Source organism: Myodes glareolus, chromosome 3 (assembly GCF_982192425.1).
Source record: "Myodes glareolus chromosome 3, mMyoGla1.1, whole genome shotgun sequence".
NCBI classification, from domain to species: Eukaryota; Metazoa; Chordata; class Mammalia; order Rodentia; family Cricetidae; genus Myodes; species Myodes glareolus.
In genome coordinates, this window is record NC_142028.1 from 78,837,671 (window position 1) to 78,855,866 (window position 18,196).

Below are 18,196 nucleotides of genomic sequence, written 5' to 3' on the forward strand. Positions count from 1 at the left end.
ATTTTATAATTGGAAGGTATAATAACAATATAGAATAACAATAAAAGTATAGTAAACAGAAAGAGCAGTAATAGAGCATTTGCCATCAAGTATGTGCTCTGTTCCTAACTGTATGCAATAGTTTTATATGACTGGCAGTACATTAGTGTTATCTATACTGGCATCACCACAGTGTATGAGTGTATATTGTGCTGTGGCAGCCTAGATGTCACTAGGTGATAGGAATTTGTAGCTCCCTTATAATGTTTTGGGACCACCACTGTAAATGTGGTTCTTATTGATCAAAACATTAATATGAGGTATATGACTATATAATGTAAAAAAATATTATTTAAGTCTAGTGGTGGTGGTGGCGCCCACCTTTAATCCTAGCACTTGGGAGGCAGAGGCAGGTGGATCTCTGTGAGTTCAAGGCCAACCTGGTCTACAAGGACTGGTTCCATGACAGGAACGAAAGCTACACAGAGAAACCTCGTCTCAAAAATTATTTAAGATAGATAATTGATACAGGTATATGACTGTATAATATAAGAAACATTATTTAAAGCTAAGTATCTTGGGCTGGGGAGACAGCTTGGTCAGTGTAAAGTACAAGCATGAGGACATGAATTTGATCCCCAGAGCCCAGGTAAAAAAGCTGGGTATAATGGTGGGTGTTTGTCATCCCAGCACTGGAGGCAGAGACAAGCAGATCCCTGGGACTCACTGGTCAGACAGCCTAGCTTACATAGCAAGCTCCGGGCCAGTGAAAGACCCTGTCCCAGAAAGCAAGGTAGATAGAACCTTGCTGCAGAAAAGGTAAACATGAATGCATAAGATGTATGAGTATGTATGATAGATCTCTCTAGTCTATATGCTTTCTAGCTTACACATGGATGTGTATTCCACTTGTATGTTTAACCTGCATGCGTGTGTGCGCACACACACACACACACAGATTCGTGCACACAGTAGTTATGATGTCAAGGAAGCAATTGATGGCTCTTAACCTTTTATAATATATATTAGGTGATTTATATACATTACCTTATTTAGCCATGACCACAAGCTTGCCAAATAGGTATCTGTATTCTCATTTTATTATCAAGACTTCTTAGGAGTACAAAGTTAGGAAATGGATTTGAAGAGACTGGCCTGAGTGGTGTGACAGATTGTTTAGGTATTCCAAGTAGTCAAGAAGCTCCTCTCCTGGTATAGGTGACCATGAGCTGTTTGCGGGGAAAAGAAAGAGGACAGAAGAATGAAGTTGGCAGAAGTGGAAATGAATTCAGTTTAGACTTTTTGACTTTTTTGTCTTGAGTCTCAGATTTTTGGTAGACATTTTTATTCTTACATTTAAACTTCGTGTTTGTGAAGGAATATAGTGAGAAGTCAGTGCTTTGACTACTTAGATAAATGTTGAAATTATTTCATTGTGTAGACATGGTTATTAAGGGGCAAGACTATTTACTAATAGGCATACTGGAGTGTATGAAATCTCTTAAATTATTCCTTAGTATTATTTGCCCCATAAGCAAAACTGTGTTATTGAAGAGAAATTCTAATATAGAAATTAGCAAAATTATATGTACTCCTATCACTGAATTGAATGAATTCTGATATTTTTATATGTTGGTTGTTCCAGAAATATGGCTACACACACCTTTCTGCTGGAGAACTTCTTCGTGATGAAAGGAAGAATCCAGATTCACAGTATGGTGAACTTATTGAAAAGTACATTAAAGAAGGAAAGATTGTGCCGGTTGAGATAACCATCAGTTTATTAAAGAGGGTAAGGAGCAGGAATATCAACCTATTGGAACTACCAAGAACACAAGAAACTAAATCTACCTTCATTTGTATAATAAAAAATTAGAATGTTAAATTTCTTGATTATGGAAGGTAGTTGTGGTCTTTGAAAATGATGGGAACTGCTTTCACTGTGACGAAATTGGCAGGTACTCTCTGCTTTGGTCTAAGACTAGCTGTAGTCCAGTCTAAGGTACTTGTAGAATTTTTTTGTTTTTAAAACAGTCTCATGTAGCCTAGACTGGCCTGGAAGTTATACCGTCCAGGATCTTCCTAACATCTGCCTGTTAGGATTACAGGTACTTGACCCATCCTTCCCAGCATTCAGTTATTCATCTTCCATTTGGGGTTATTTGCCCCTTTCCTTACACTTTCCTCTGTTTTCCTGGAAATCTTTGTTCTTTCCTTCCTTGCCTCCCACTTGTGTTTTTCTCATTGTTGATGTTCTCTGTTTTGAAGTCTCCTTTTTTACTCGATGAACACATTGCCATATTCACTCAGATCTAAAAAATATATGTTGGTGGGTAGTGCTTTGCTGTAGATCCCCAACACTAGTCAGTAACAAGTATCTTGACATAAAAGAACCAGTGAGATGGAATTGCAGTGTTAGGAACAGGAAGCAATAAGCAGATCCCAGCAGTGAATCCTGGGAATAACTGGAGACACTTGGGGTATAGAGTGTGTAATGGATTAAGTAAAAATGCTGCAGGTTCCCCGAGGGGCAGCAGGACATGAGACTATGCCGCAGGTCCCTGAGCAGCAGCGGGCAGTGGGTCCCAAGAGCAGCCAGTCCCAGCCAGTCCCAGGCCACTGTGGACCACAAGGGGCAGTGAGTCCCAGGCAGGGAGCCGCATGGTGGTTGAGAGACCTTGATGGGACAGCCAGTCCCACAAGGAGAGACAGACAGATGGGCATGTCACAAGACCCTAGGTCTCCAAAGGTGGCTGGTCCCCAGCAGGGAGCCACATGGAGGGTGAGAGACGGAGACATGGATAGACATGCCATGCAGAGTGAGATTGGATATTTATTTAGTGGGTTATGGAGGGGAAAGAGAGAAAGGGAAAAGAGAAGAGAAGGGGAGGGAGGGAGGGAAGGAGAGAGAGAGAGAGAGAGAGAGAGAGAGAGAGAGAGAGAGAGAGAGAGAGAGAGAAACAGAAGGGGAGAAGTGGGGGGAGACAGAAGCTGCCTCTTTGGGAGGGAGGACTCAGGCTGAGAGGGAGAAGGACTCAGGCTGGAAGCTGAAGATCAGCATGCCTCAGTGGGGGAGTGGGTGTGGCTTGTCTCTTAAAGGGACAGAGCAGACCATTATAGAGTGACTCTTACATAGTCTACCTCTTGCCTCAGTCTGGAGACCAACTTCCTTTCAAGAGTAAATAAATCTACAGTCCTGTCTTCTGGCTCCAATACCTTCTTCTGCATTATAGGTGGTGAGCATTATTAAAGGGTAGTCGACTCCCTTAACTCCATCAAAACTGTTCTTTTTTATATGCAATACTGGGATTGAATATAGGGCTTTGAGTATGTTCATCAAGCACCCTGTCAGTGAGCTGTGTCCTCAACCCTTTTAATACCTGCTGTCTTTGAGACAGGTTCTTACCAGGTGGCCCAGTTGCCTTTGAACTCAGACTGTAGCCCAGGTAGTCCTTAAACTTGGAATCTTCCAGCCTCATTCTCAACCTCAGCTGTGATTACAGGCAGAACTCTTCTTGTATGTACCAGTGATCTTGCCTGTGTAGACTAGAAAATATGTCTAGTCTTTATTTTTCCTTTAGCATTTAAATCTTAATTAATAAATGTCTCTTTCGAGCTGGGAGTGATGACTCATGCCTTTAATGCCAGCATAAGGGAGGCAGAAGCAGGTGGATCTCTGAGTTTGAGGCCACCCTGGTCTACAAAGAGAGTCCCAGGACAGCCAGGACTACACAGAGAAACTCTGTCTTGAAAAACAAAGCAGGTCTCTTTGAAACTAATTCTACCCGTTTCCTTTTTTTTCATATTTGTTTGTTTGTTTATTTATTTAGTATACAATATTCTGTCTATGTGTATGTCTGCAGGCCAGAAGAGGGCACCAGACCTCATTACAGATGGTTGTGAGCCACCATGTGGTTGCAGGGAATTGAACTCAGGACCTTTGGAAGAGCAGGCAATGCTCTTTAACCACTGAGCCATCTCTCCAGCCCTCTACCCATTTCTTGTAACATCATCTGTTCATTCTCTTCCTACTGCAGGAGCTGCTGTTTTCAGTCTTTTGATTTTTTTCCCCTCTTTTGCAAGTTTTCTAAATCACTATGCTTCTTAGAGTTTGGTTCTCTTCAACTCTCATTTCATATATTCCTTGCTGGGTTATTTTAAACTATGCCTTATGTTTCCACTGTGCCAATGCTGGTGAACTCTACGGCGCGCATAAACGCGCTAGGTTTCAGGTATGTTTCTATCAGGCCTCTATCTAAACTTCTCATAATATGTGTTAAAGTCATGCCAGAGGTTAACTGTGTCATTTAAAGTATGATGTAAAGAAACATCATTTAGCATTTCCTGTCTTGGCTATTGGTTGGGTTAACTACCCAGCTCTTTAGTGTGAGGCTCTCTCATCCACTCTGTTCATCTCCTGTCTATCTCTACCATCACTTGAGCCTTTTAACCCTCTTTCCTTTCCATCTTATCTCCCACCACTCTCTATACATGCCCTAAGATTCATTTATACCAGCTTGCTTCAGCTTCATCAAAGCTGTCATGCTTTCTCATTCCCTACCTTTATATCCCTGCTTCCAGCTATCTAAGTGATCGCTGTTGGCATGCTGCTTTACTGTTTAGGAAACAACTCCACTGCCAGCTCTTTGGTCAAGTTTTCTCATAGTCTCTAGGCACTTTGTATTTCTTATTTTAAGAACATCCTTTGTTGTCCTAGGACTTCGCAGGTTATAATATGTAGTTGTTACCCAGTAGACTATGAACTCTCCAGGGCAGTGACCTCACTCTGATAGTAGATCTCAAATGAATGTATACTAAGGGAACATGTTTGATGTGGCTTCTCCAGAGACCTTCTATCATAATTGGGGTAGAAATGCTGTACCAGGAACTTAACGCTGCAAAAGTTTTGTGAAATTAGAGCAGCTTAGATTCTGAGATAAAGCTAACTCTTAGAAAAAATGGGTCCTGGCAATGTTCTTGTGGAACAAGGAAACTTGGCGCCTGGAGAGCAATGCATGTCAGTCAGTTTGCTTTGGACTTTATAAAGGACCCTCTAAAACTTGTCAGAGGTGTGCATCTGGTGAGCGGAGGTGCCAAGGATTTAAACAGTTTAGAGATTATATCTCCTATTCGTGTTACTCCCATATTCTGCATAAGTTCAGGCTTTGGGAAAGGATAGTGAAAGTGTTTTTGCAGTCTTTCTGAATGTATTACATCTTGTGCATCTGTGTTTGGGTGCAACCAATTCCATTTAGATAAAATTAGTTTGAGTTTTTCTTTTTATTATTAACTTTGTTTGTTTATATAGTACTGACTTTTTTGGAACTCTATATAAACCAGGCTGGTCTCAAACTCATAGATCTGCCTGTCTCTGCCTCCCAAGTGCTGGGATTAAAGGCATGCATTACCACACCTAGCCAGATTTTTTTTTTTAAATATTAAATCCTAAATAAAGTTAACAACCAGGCAGGCCTGGTAACACAGGCCTGTGCTCAGGAAGCCAAAGCCAGAGGAATTTCAGTCAAGGCTGACCTGAGCTACCAAATAAGTTGAAAGCCAACTTGGAGAATTAATTGGGACCCTGTCTCAAAACAAACAATCAAAAAAGTAAAAAAAAAAGGGGGGGGGGACTGGGTATATTGCACAGTAATAGTGTGCTTTCCCAGCTTCTAGCTGTTAGATCTGAAGTATAGTGGATTTGAGCTCCTATAAAAGCAGTGTGCTTTCAGCAGTGGGTGGTGGTGCACACCCATAGCCCTAGCTCTTGAGAGACCAAGACAGGAAGATTTCAAGTTGGAAACCAGCCCAAGTTACATAGTGAGTCCTTGCCTGCACCTACCTCCTACAGCACAGTGATTTAGTGATTTAGAGAGGGAAACACGAGGGCAGCACGGGATCGCTAGATGCTGGAGCAAAACTCTGGGTTGGTAATTTGCATGAGAAGGTGTTATTCACTGTGCTGATCAGCTGTCACTGTACCATCATTCTACTTAGGTAGACACATGGGTTCCACCTCCTGGTATTGGTGCTAGATGGCAGTGATGTACATGGTGAAGCAGACTGCTTACCTCTTGGCCAGGAAGTAAGGAGATAAAAGGGCCAGGATCCCACAGTCCTCTTTAGAAATTTATTCCCCAGGGGCTGGAGAGATAGCTCAGTGGTTAAGAGCACTGACTGCTCTTCTAGAGGTCCTGAGTTCAATTCCCAGCAGCCACATGGTGACTCACAACCATCTATAGTGGAATCTGTTGCCCTCTTCTGGCATAAAGTTGATAGAACATTCATATACATAAAATAAAATAAATCTTAACAAAAACAACAAACAAAACCACTGTGGCTCACTAAGATAAAAAATATCTGGTGACAAACTGAGTTGAAAATTAAAAAAAAAAGAAATGTATTTCTAATGATCTGTGAGGCCACTCTCCTAAAGATCAAGCTTTTAGCAAACACATGAACCTTCAGAGGACAATCAACATGTACACTATAGGATATGTTTCATAAGGTACGGAAGCTGCAGAGGGGGAGGTGGTGAGAATAGGGGAACACATGCCTATAGTCTTGCCAGCTGAGGCAACCATGTTAAGAAGTAGGCTCATTTCTGTCTAGTCTGTTTCACTATGTACCTTCCACTCTTGTGTCTTAGGAATAATAGCAAATAGTCCTGTGTCCACTGTGCTGCTTAAGAGATTGTCGTTTGGTGATACAGTATTGAGCCTAAGTCTTTTTTCTTTAGGAAATGGACCAAACAATGGCTGCCAATGCTCAGAAGAATAAATTCTTGATTGATGGATTTCCAAGAAATCAAGATAACCTTCAAGGTTGGAACAAGACCATGGATGGGAAGGCAGATGTATCTTTTGTTCTGTTTTTTGACTGTAATAATGAGGTAATAAACATCTTCATCTGCCCACATGGGCTTCAAGCTATAGATGATCAGCGGTTAGAGAAAAACATTGATGTTTTTTCATTTACATTTTCTATTGGCAGCAGTATATATATTTAGTAAGTGAATAGATTGGGTGGGCAGAGCAGCACTTCTTGCTAATAGACTATTGAGGGCTATTGGCATTGGCTGCTTTGTGACCCTAAGGCTTGTTCTATTTTCAATATAGTAAGAGTTAAGTTGACTTTTGTTTTAGTAAGCATTGACATACACAGTAATGTCAAGTAATGAAGCTGAAGTTTGCACTACTTGGAACAGTGTATTGTTTACTAGAAGATACATATCTGGAAAAGTGGAGAAGCCTACTATTTTAAAGAAATGTAGGAGAATTTATCTTCTAAGGATAAAATTACTTGGAAATAGTAAGAACACATCCTTCCCCCACCTCCAACACTTCTAGTAGCATACCCAGATAGACCTCTGAGTAAGTAAATTTCTCAGAACCATTTAATTAAAAAGCTTGACTCTGTTTAACAACCACTATGCTATAAATTTCATTAAATTAATGCCAACAGTCTGAATCTGAAGTAGTGCCTTGAAGGAAGTTGGCTATTCTTAGGTTGGATTGTACATGTGCCTCTGGTAAAGACTTGCCACAGGCTTTGAGTTGTTTTAAAATGTAACTCTCTTCTCCCAACTCTTAAAAATATGTTTTCACTTATCCTTCAAAGTTAACTTTAGAATGTCACCACAGCTTTATAACTAAGGAATGTTTATTCACGATTAACAAGAGATGCTTTATTCAAATGTGTTGACTCAAATATTTGGATATTTATGGAGTTATTATAAAGTAACCAAAAATGACACAAAGTTTGAGGAACGTAATTCATACCTAATGAGTTAATAATATGTCCGAGATGAAGCCACACCCACACAGAGCTTCTTTTCATTGCAGTTTGAAAAAAAAATACACAGGAAAAACTGAGTCATGAATGAATCCTTATTATGATCTGTACTTATTTAACCTAGTTTATATAAATTGAACCACATGTTTAAATTTAAAAGATTTGCATGTTGATTAATGAGTTAGACACATTGAGTTTAATGTAGGATTTTTTTCTGTTTTGTTTTAGTCTCTTCAAAATATTTCCTTTTGAGTTTTTTTTAAACATAATTTTTTACTTCTGTCTCTTTTTAGATCTGTATTGAACGATGTCTTGAAAGGGGAAAAAGCAGTGGTAGAAGTGACGACAACAGAGAGAGCCTGGAAAAGAGGTACTTTGCAGGTTTTATTCTACCTCAGTCCTGGTATAGGCATTGGGTGACAGATGAAATTCCCGTTCTCTTGTCCAGGAAAGAACATCAAGCTTGTATAGGCACAGTGGCTTGTAAAAAGAAAAGTATTTGAGTCAGACTTTGTCATTACCTTCTGTAATGTGGAAGAGGGAGGACAAATTACCTACAATCTTGAAACATATATTTCATTTGCAGAATTCAGACGTATCTTCAGTCAACAAAACCAATTATTGACTTATATGAAGAAATGGGGAAAGTCAAGAAAATAGATGCTTCTAGGTCTGTTGATGAAGTAAGTGTACCAAGCTTGCCTTCGTAGCACACAAAAGTGAGAAGTGTGGTCATGGGGTAGGTGAGAGACATTTGAGGCAAACTTTGAAATTGGTTGTTTTTTTGATTTTGGGTTTTGTTTTGTTTTTGTTTTTTTCCCCCCATTTCATTTTTAAAAGTCTAAAATGGGTTTTACAACTTCAGACCTGTTTCTTTTAGAAGAAGTGGGTGGTTTATTAATTCCAAACCTCTTTCCTCAGTGGAAGGTTGGTATTTTCAGTACACTGAATTATATCTTGTTTGTTGTTCAGATCTGTAGCACAGCTGGCATGTCGTAGCCAAGGGCCCAGCTATTCTCTGTTCCAGAACATAGAGCTTCAGAGGTACAGGGCTCCCAGGACTCTGGCCTCTGTCTTGCTTATACTTCATGCTCGTACTTCCATGTCTGTGAATCTGTCTGCAGGTATCCCTAGTGCTTCTGAGTTCATCTACTCTCCCTCCAGCTGATCCTCTCCATCTTCTTCCTCTTGTAATCAAGGGACAGAAAAGCAAGGCCCAGAGGCAGGGTCATTGAGTAGTTCACCCATTGGCACTTCCTACAGTGGTGAGGCAGCACATGAGAGGACTTAGAGTTTTAAAGTCAAAAATGAGATTAGCCCCTTGAGTTTACATTTTACTAACAGCCCATCAAGAAGTGCATTTTGTCTAGAAAACATTAATAAAATTGAAGGCAACATGTTCATAATTTTGTGTGCTTCATTTGTATTATTGATAAAGTGAAATAGATTAAGAAATTATAATGTTTAAAATTAATATAAAATTGATGTTTTTAACAGGAACTTAGCTGTACAATCTTTTATGTGTAGTTTGTTTTACTTTTAATTTTGATGTTGGGAATTGAACCCAGGATCTCACATATGCTCTACAGTGTTTTTAACAATATCTGCTTTTAAAATTGTGTTTTTCCTTTATAGGTTTTTGGTGAAGTTGTGAAGATTTTTGACAAAGAAGGCTAACTAACCGTGAAAAAATATCTTTAAATCATGCTTGAATATTGCTTTATAGCTGCTATCACAGCCCCCTTTTAAGGCAATTTTAATCTTTCAAAATTACATCTCAATTAATGTCTAGAAATATATAGTAAGACAAATTATGTGTTATTTTTAATTTGTGGTCACAGTACACAGTAAATTCAGGTTTGATCATCTTAGGCATTATGGTGCTCACCAAATGAAGAAGGGTTTCAGCTAGTTGTTGTTTGTGTTACAAGACTGTCCCTTTTCTGTTTGTGCCTTCTGTGAGCAAAATTGTTTAGTATGCATGTATATCCCTTTTGTAATTGCACCGTGTTAGGATTTGGAAATTCTTTTGCTGCACATTTAAGATTTCCAACCTGTTAAGTGAATCTGTGGACCAAATTTAAAGGAACTTTATGTCTAGTCAGTTCTTGCACAAGATATTTAGTAAACGAACTCACAAAATGGATTCCTTAGCAATGTTCTAGTATTTATCAAATGACTGACCATTTTCTGTCAAAAGTTAAAACTTAGGCATTGATTTATTACAGCGTATGCAAAGTTGTATGACAGGGCATAGTCTTTGCTTTCAAGGTTTGAGTCGGGACGGGGCTTCAGAGCCTGACAAGATTGCCAGCTTTCTTCTGACATAATCTATGGGGCAGGGAAATGACTTGTGTTCCTATGCTCTGTGACATAGGACTAGTCATCACTTAATTGATGTTAACACGGTTCTTAGTAGCAGACCCCGACATGCATGTGCTAGTTTATGTTGATATGATTCATTCTTATTTTAATAATACTTCAGGGTTTTTTTGTTTTGTTTCTTAGACTAAATACAAAGTTAGAATAAATTAGGAAAAGCAATCTAATAGTTAAAATTCCCATTTGTATTTTATTTTCTGGAATACATTGTTTCATGGTTATTTGTTTTAAAAAAAGATTTTAAAAATCATTGCACTTTGGTCAGAAAAATAATAAATATATCTTATAAATGTTTGATTCCTTTCCTGCCTGCTTTGTTCAATAAAGTCTGAGAGTCTGAATGATTTTCTTTCTTTAAAAAATTAAAAATTTGTTTTCTTTTTCTTTTTTTGTCCTGTCTATCCCTAAAACTGAGTGATACCTAAAGTTCTTCTTTTTTTAAAATTATGTTTATGAATGTTTATGTACCATGTGTATGCCTGGTGCCTATAAAAGTCAGAAGGTATTGGATTCCCTGCCATTAGAGTTACAGAAAGTTGTGAGCTGCCATGTGGATGCTGGGACCAACCTTGATCCTCTGCAAGAGTAGCAGATGTTCTGCACTTGCTCTGAGTGAGCCATCTCTTCACGTCTCTCCAGCCCTGTATCTAAGGTTCTCTATAGAGAGATTTCTTCAAATGTTCCTCATCTTCAGCATTTACGTTATTTGGTACACAGGGTTAAATAGAACACAGACTTTGCATAATTAGATTTTATATTTAAATTTATCGGGAAGAGTAGGAACATGTAAACAATTTTTTTATAATACATTGCTATGTGTCTTACAAAATTCACTTATTAATGAGACCAATTTCAACATACTTGTCATTAGAAAACAAAGTATCCCTCCATACAGTACATACTATACAATAGTGATTGCCCACCACAACTGACATTGGGTCTGCCTTGGCTCTTGGGTGATTATAGTGTGTGTCTAGTATTTTAACCCAGTAAAGGAGAGGCTTTGTTGGTTAATCACACAGCTATGAAATGAGGTGAGGGTACAGACTTGTGAGACTTCCTGTTCATGCTAGAGAAGAAATCTGTCAGCTGGGAATGTAACTATTCTTACTGATGACCACGAGAACACCCTTTTGGGGTTTTGAGGGGACTAGGTGTTTTCCTTTATCAAATATCTCCCTGGCATTTGCAAATGAACCAAAAAACACATTTCTAAATTATGAGTACTTTTTTTGTTTGCTTTTTAAATAGAAAACATGTTCACAGTATTGAGTTTTGGAGTTGATTGAGATACATCTGACATTGCTAGTATAGTCATTCCATTTATTAAAGACACAGTACTAAGAAGCTTTTGTGATTCTTGAAGGACCTTACTTTGAGCATTGCTGTATCTTAAAAGTTAATGTTATTTCCGTGTATTAGTGTTGAGTGTATATGAATTATTTAATAATCACAATAAATGTGCTGATGCCTTTGCTGTCTTTGCTGGTCCTGATTTCTGTCCTCTTAAGGGTATTGAAGATGAGATAGTATGACATGTGAGCCACCACACAGCAGAAGCAGAGTTCAGGGCAGAATTTTCTGCTCTGCCTTGTGTTTGGGTATCTGGACTTAAACTGAACATGAAACAGTATCCCATTACTTCAATAGCTGATCTGGGCAGAGCACATGGAACGTGTTTCACCACCTGTGGGAAGCATTTCTTGCTTGTCTCTTGGAATGTGGGCTTTTTGTAGACTGGCTATGTTATCATTTTAGTATTTGCTTTCATTGAAGAAGTAACTGAAGGTAATGGTGATTGAAAGATTAGACCATAGGTTAGCACCCCTTCCTTGAAGATTTGGGTCGTCACCTTCAAATGGGTACTAATGACACAAGCCATTGTGCTACCAGCAAATTCTTTGCCTCCTGGTTTTCTGTCTAGAACACTGATGTAGGTGTTCAGATGTCTTCTATTAATTTCTACCTTTTTTTATTGTCTCCTGTGAGACAGAATTTCAGCTGTATAGCCAGGCTGATATCAAACTCACCCCCCTCCTGCTTTAGCCTCTTCTGTGCTGGGATCATAGGTCTATACCACCACACTGGTTCAGTTATTGTTACTTAGTTCAGGTATCCTAATAGCCCGTATCTTCAGCTAAATCAAATATTCCTTAATTCTAATAATTTATTTTTAGTAAAAAGGAAGCTTATGTGCCAAAGAGGAAGAAAAACAATAGTTCTAATCCCCCGTCCCTTTCTTTCTCATCCTTGAAGCCAGTGTGTAGGTATAGGTGCCATTGTATGTTGATATAATAATCTGGGTGTTCTCCAAACCCTGTGTTTCACCATTTTTTCTTGTTGGGAGATAGGAAAATTCAAGTTGAATTTTATACTAGGGTTAACCATTCTAGCTCTAGGCACCAGCTCAGGCTTTTGCAGACCCTTGTCTACCAGACCCCTCAGAGCAAAAACCCACTTTTGTTGAGTCTTGGTGCAGGAGAATTGTCTGTATTCTGTCAATCATGTTTTAAATAAACGCTGATTGGCCAGGCAGGAGGTGTAGGTGGGAAAACCAGACAGGAAGTGGAAATGATGCAAGGAGAGCAGGAGACTTCTGGGAAGGAGGAAGCTGATTCTTCCCACTCCTGCCCAGATCACCAACGCAGCAGGATGTGAGCTGCCCCACTGAAAAAGGTACTGAGCCACATGGCTAACATAGATCAGAAAAATGGGTTAATCAAGATGTGAGCATTAGCTAATAAGTAGCCTGACCTAATGGGCCAATCAGCTTTATAACCTATAAAAATCTTTGTGTGATTTTTCTCTGGGACTGAACAGCTGGGGGGCCGGGCGAGACAAAAACCCCAGCAAACAAGAAGCCCCCCTTCATGTTACAGAGTCTGTCTTCAAAGAGGTCTTTCTTGGTAGATCACCAAATACAGTATCATATTCTAGCCTTTAGTGTGCTCATGAACAGCGTCAATTAAGAGCACTTACTGAAATGAGCACAAGTTTGGATCCCAGCGTTCTGCAAATGTGATTCCAGCTCTGAGGGATCTAGTTTCCTCTTTGGGCCTCCATGTGTGAGCAGGCGTGTGTACACACACACACACCACCCTGTAAATGCACAGACTCTCAGATACATACACATGCATAAATAAAAATATATATTTTGGTTGTTTGAGACAGGGTTTCCTTGTAGCCCTGACTGTTCTGGAACTTGCTCTGTAGACCACACTGATTTTATTTTATTTTTTTTTTTTTTTTTTAAATATTTATTTATTTATTATGTATACAATATTCTGTCTGTGTGTATGCCTGAAGGTCAGAGAGGGCACCAGACCTCATTACAGATGGTTGTGAGCCACCATGTGGTTGCTGGGAATTGAACTCAGGACCTTTGGAAGAGCAGGCAATGCTCTTAACCACTGAGCCATCTCTCCAGCCCGACCACACTGATTTTAAACTCAGATCTGCCTGCTTCTGCCTCCTCAGTGCTGGGATTAAAGGCGTGTGCCACCACTGCCTAGTTAAGAATTATCTTTCTTAAAATCATGTTTCTGAGCTTTGGAAGTACTCATACAGTAATTTTTTTTTTTTTTTTATATACAATGTCTCACTATGTAGCCTTGACTGGCCTTGATTTCACAGTACCTGCCCGCCTCTGCCTACCAATTAAGTGCTGGGATAAAAGAGGTACGCCATCACTCCTAACTCCCGAATTTAAGATGCGCTTCCAAGAAAACTCCTTCATTAAGTTGTGTTGGGAGTTCTAAACTCTTGGATTCCTGTGAGGATGCAGCTGAAGTAGCCTGCCAACTGCCTGACTCTGAGGACTTCCAGGGCCAGAGGGCAAAGCTATTGGCTAAGTTCAATAAGTGCTTTAAAAGGCACAAAGCTACATGCCCTGGCTCCCATGAGCTGTTTATAGGCTTTATAAAGAAGCATTTTACAAGCTCTTAGAACTTGGTAGAACTTGATATTGGTAAGACAGTACCAAAGTGGCCTCATGATGTCAAGCCGCTTGCTCTCTATCAAAAGCACAGCAAATACTGTCATTGCCCTCATTTGGAATGGCAGTCTAAATGGACACATTCTTTACATTATGTGGAAGGTAAAAAAGTTTAGATGGCTAGCTTTTAGATTGGGAGAGAGTACTTTGACTTTAGGATGACTAAGTTGTTGACCTCAGGGTGTAGCTCTGTAATAGAGCATTTATTTAGCATGAGCAAGGTCCTGGGTTCAATTTCCAGCACCACAAGAACTAAATAATAAAATGACCGGGTTAAAACAGCTGGGTATATATAGTCAGGTGCCTATCATCCTGGTTATATTGGAGACTCAGGCAAGAGGAAAGGATCATACGCGTCCAGGAGGACAATACAGCAAGCCTGAACAATAAAGCCAGCTACCTCAAATAGTGTCTGAATGTGGCGTACACAGTGTCCAGCACGATTGAGCAGAGTGTATCTCTTCCTCCGCTTAGAGCCTTTACTTAGGTTCGATAAGTGCTCTTTCAGAAAGGAAGGTGAATACCAGGTATGGGCTTGTCTGCTGCTGCTTACTAATGGAAAAATACAAAATCTGGGGGCAAGGAGAGTAAAATTTTATTCCACTGTACTTACATTATGGTCCTTGCTGGGGCTGGTTTGTCCTCTCAGCATCACTCATCAGACACCACTTCTTGTTCTGTCCCCCAAATGCTTGTAGACCACGTTCCTACCCCTTTCCTGGCTGTTTAGTGACAAAAACCGCTTCAGGAATGTACTTCATCTTAACACCGTCTGTCTTCATTTCTCTTCATGTTTTGAGTGATTTTATGGATATTTATGAATTTGACTCAAAGTAGTTACTGAGAGCTAAACCATTGTCTTATGTGACCACATAGAACTATATACACACAGTCTAATAACGTTCACACAAGAGTATGCCCTCTTAGTTTCAGCTAGCTGGTCACTCACAGGCCAGTTTTCAGGGGTGTTGATTCCGAGGCTTGTTTCCAAAGGATGGTAACAGCACCAAAATTTTCATGTGTACAAAAACTGGTCTGCTATTCATTAAAAAAAACAAAACAAAACAAAACAAAGAAGGCTGTTGAAAAAAAGATACAACCAACAGCTATACCCAGTCCCTACAAACTTACCAGACACACTAAGGTCCAGTGGTTTCTTAACCACACTTTTGAAAATGCTTTTTCTGCATATGTATGGATGTCTTAGACGTATTCATATGCGAGGGGGTTCATATATATGAGGATGCTTGTACACTTGTATATATGCTTGTGAAAGTGGAAAGCCAATGGATTTTTCTCAGTCAGCTCCTGCTGAACCTGGGGCTTGCCGCAGGGATCTCGTCTCTGCCTCCTGAGTGCTGAGAGGGTAGGCAGTCACCATTCCTGACTTTGACATAGGTTCTGGGGCTCTGACTCCATCCTCATGTAACTCCCTTATCCATTGAGTCACTCTCCCTTGGTTTTTCTTCCTAGACGAGCTCTCATTTTGTAGTCCAGGCTAGCCTGGAACTCACTGTGCATCCTAGGTGACCCCAATGTGCTGCAGTCCTCTTTCCTGCCTCAACCTCCTGAGTTCTGGGTTTACAAGTGTGAGCTGCCACAGCCAGCCAGTCTGCTTTTAATGCTGTCTGGCTTTTACTTCCATGGTCTTATTTTGTTTTTCTAGCAGTTCTGAGGCACTTTGGAGTCATTTTTCTTTTGCAAGGACAATTAAAGCAAGGCCCAGAAGTTCAAGTAAACTACCTAATGAACTTTACAAGTGGGCAGTTGGGGGTTTGGAACTGAGGTACAACTGATACATTCACCTTGAGTCTTCTCCTCTACATACTGCCCAGCTTCCCTCTTATTCTTCCATCTTTTCCCATTGGCTGGTTGATTGAGTGACAGGGTCTTTTGTAGTCTAAACCAGCCTCAAATTCCAATGTATCATTGATTTTGTCCCTCAAATTCTGATCCTTCTACCTCTACCTTCTGAATGCTGGGATTATAAACCTGAGCTACCATGCCTGGCTCCCTCCCTCTCTCCCTTTCATATTATGCTGGACATGGTAATGCATGACTTTAATACCAGAACTCAGGGAAGAGGACAGAGGTAGGTGGATCTCTGTGAGTTTGAAGCTAGCTAAGGCTACAGTGAAACTCTCAAAAAACAAATAACAGTCTTACTTAGTTGTGCTGTACACACACACACACACACACACACTGCCATAGCTTGTGTAGAAGTTAGAGGACAACCTCTGGATGTCCAGTGTGTCCTTCCGTGTAGGTTCCGGATTAAACTCAGGTCATCATTGTTGGAGGCAGTTGCCCCTCCCTGCTGAGCTATCTTGTCGGTCCAAGAAAGATCTCACATTTCTTGAGTTGTTGTGAGATGGGGTCTAGTAGTGTATTATTTCCTTTATTATGTGTTTCACCATAAGATGTAACCTTTTTTCCTTATTCCTGACTTCATGCTAGATTTAAGAGCCAGGAGAATAAAGGCACCAGTCTTTTATTATTTTTATTTGGTATTTTTTATTCTTTGAAAGTTCCATATGTTTATGCCACAATCAAAAACATCAGTTTTATGGTCGGTCATGGTGGTGCACGCCTTAGTTCTGGCACCAGGGAGGCAGAGACAGGTGCATTCCTGTGAGTTCTGGGCCAGCCTGGTTTACAAAGTGAGTTCCACATCAGCCAAGGCTACATGGTGGGACCTTGTCCCCAAAACAAAACAACAACAAAACCAACACCACAAACTCACATCAGTTTATAAGTCCTGTCTCTCAGGACCCAACACAGTTCATAGTAGGCACTCAATACCTGTTGGAAAGAAGACACCGAAAAGAAGAAAGATTGGCAGCAGCTGTGGATTCGAGGTTCATGTCTGAACTTTGGTCCCAGAAGGGTCTGCTTGTGATCCCCTCGGGATTTTATTGTCACTGCCCCTGAAGGTTGGGAGTGGTTGGACAAAAAGTAGGAGTAGAAAGGGAGGTGGACTTTGGACACCATCAGCTCCACTCTGTTTTTAGCATACAATTCAGAAAGATTTAAAATGTGACCCTCAGAGGTTAAAAAAAGGAACCACGACCAGAAAACTCCATTCTGGCAGACATCATACATGCTGGACTTTTAAAAAATGTAGTGTGTGTGTGTGTGTGTGTGTGTGTGTGTGAGAGAGAGAGAGAGAGAGAGAGAGAGAGAGAGAGAGAGAGAGAGAGTAGGACTTGTCGCAGTATGCATGTGGAGGCCAGTGGATGGCTTTGTGGAGTTAGCTCTCTCCTTCCTTCCACCTTTATCTGAATTCTAGTGACCAACCTCTGCTCGTCAGGTTTTTGTGGCAAGTGCCTGACCCGCCTTCTCACTGGCTAGTTTTGATTTGACCCGTCACATCTCTATTTCGCTATTACTGTGTTAGGACATGGAAAATCTCTGCTGTACAAAGGCAAATTTCTGCTTTGTGTTTAGAGTTGAAACCATTTAGTACAAATGTCTGCTTGAAACCTTATAAAATTATAGTATATCCTCAGGGCTTTAACAATTATTGTATTTATTGAAACTAGGCAATAACCGACCGGCATACTTGCAGCCTGCTCTCTTGAGTCAGGCACTGTGGTGTTTCTGTTTTTATTACACTAAATTTATTGGGGGGGGCATGCTCATGCATGTATGTATGTGGAGGTTAGAGGACAGTTCATATCCGTCCACTCTGTGACCCTGCTGGATGAACTCAGGTCATTAGCCTTGCTGGCCAGATGTTTTACCTGCTGAACTCTCTTTCTCTAGTTCTTTATGTTACGTTGTATTTATTTTTGTTGTTTTGTTTTGAGACAGTATTTTGTCATAGAATCCTGGCTGGTCTGAAACTCAAATGTAGACCAGGCTACCCTTAAATTTACAATGATTCTCTTGCCATTGTCTCCTGAGTATTGGGATTATCACCATGCCCAGCTGGCACTTCTTTTATTTCTTTTTTTTTATTCTTTTTTATTTTTATTTATTTATCTATCTATCTATCTATTTATTTATTTATTTGAGATGAGGTTTTTCTGTGTAACAGCCCTGGCTGTC

The 18,196-nt window shown here is 40.1% G+C and overlaps 1 protein-coding gene across 1 annotated transcript in view; it reads left to right on the forward strand.

Moving 5' to 3' along the window:
- Cmpk1 (cytidine/uridine monophosphate kinase 1) overlaps window positions 1-11,633 on the forward strand; it is a 31,244-nt gene extending 19,611 nt beyond the window's left edge. Inside the window, exons 2-6 of the mRNA XM_085686441.2 lie at window positions 1,625-1,771; window positions 6,716-6,868; window positions 8,064-8,140; window positions 8,357-8,453; window positions 9,406-11,633. Of these exons, the coding sequence (XP_085542567.1) occupies window positions 1,625-1,771; window positions 6,716-6,868; window positions 8,064-8,140; window positions 8,357-8,453; window positions 9,406-9,447 (516 nt within the window). The 3' untranslated portion in view covers window positions 9,448-11,633. The remainder of the gene's footprint in view (window positions 1-1,624; window positions 1,772-6,715; window positions 6,869-8,063; window positions 8,141-8,356; window positions 8,454-9,405) is intronic.
- The last annotated feature ends 6,563 nt before the right edge of the window (window positions 11,634-18,196 follow it).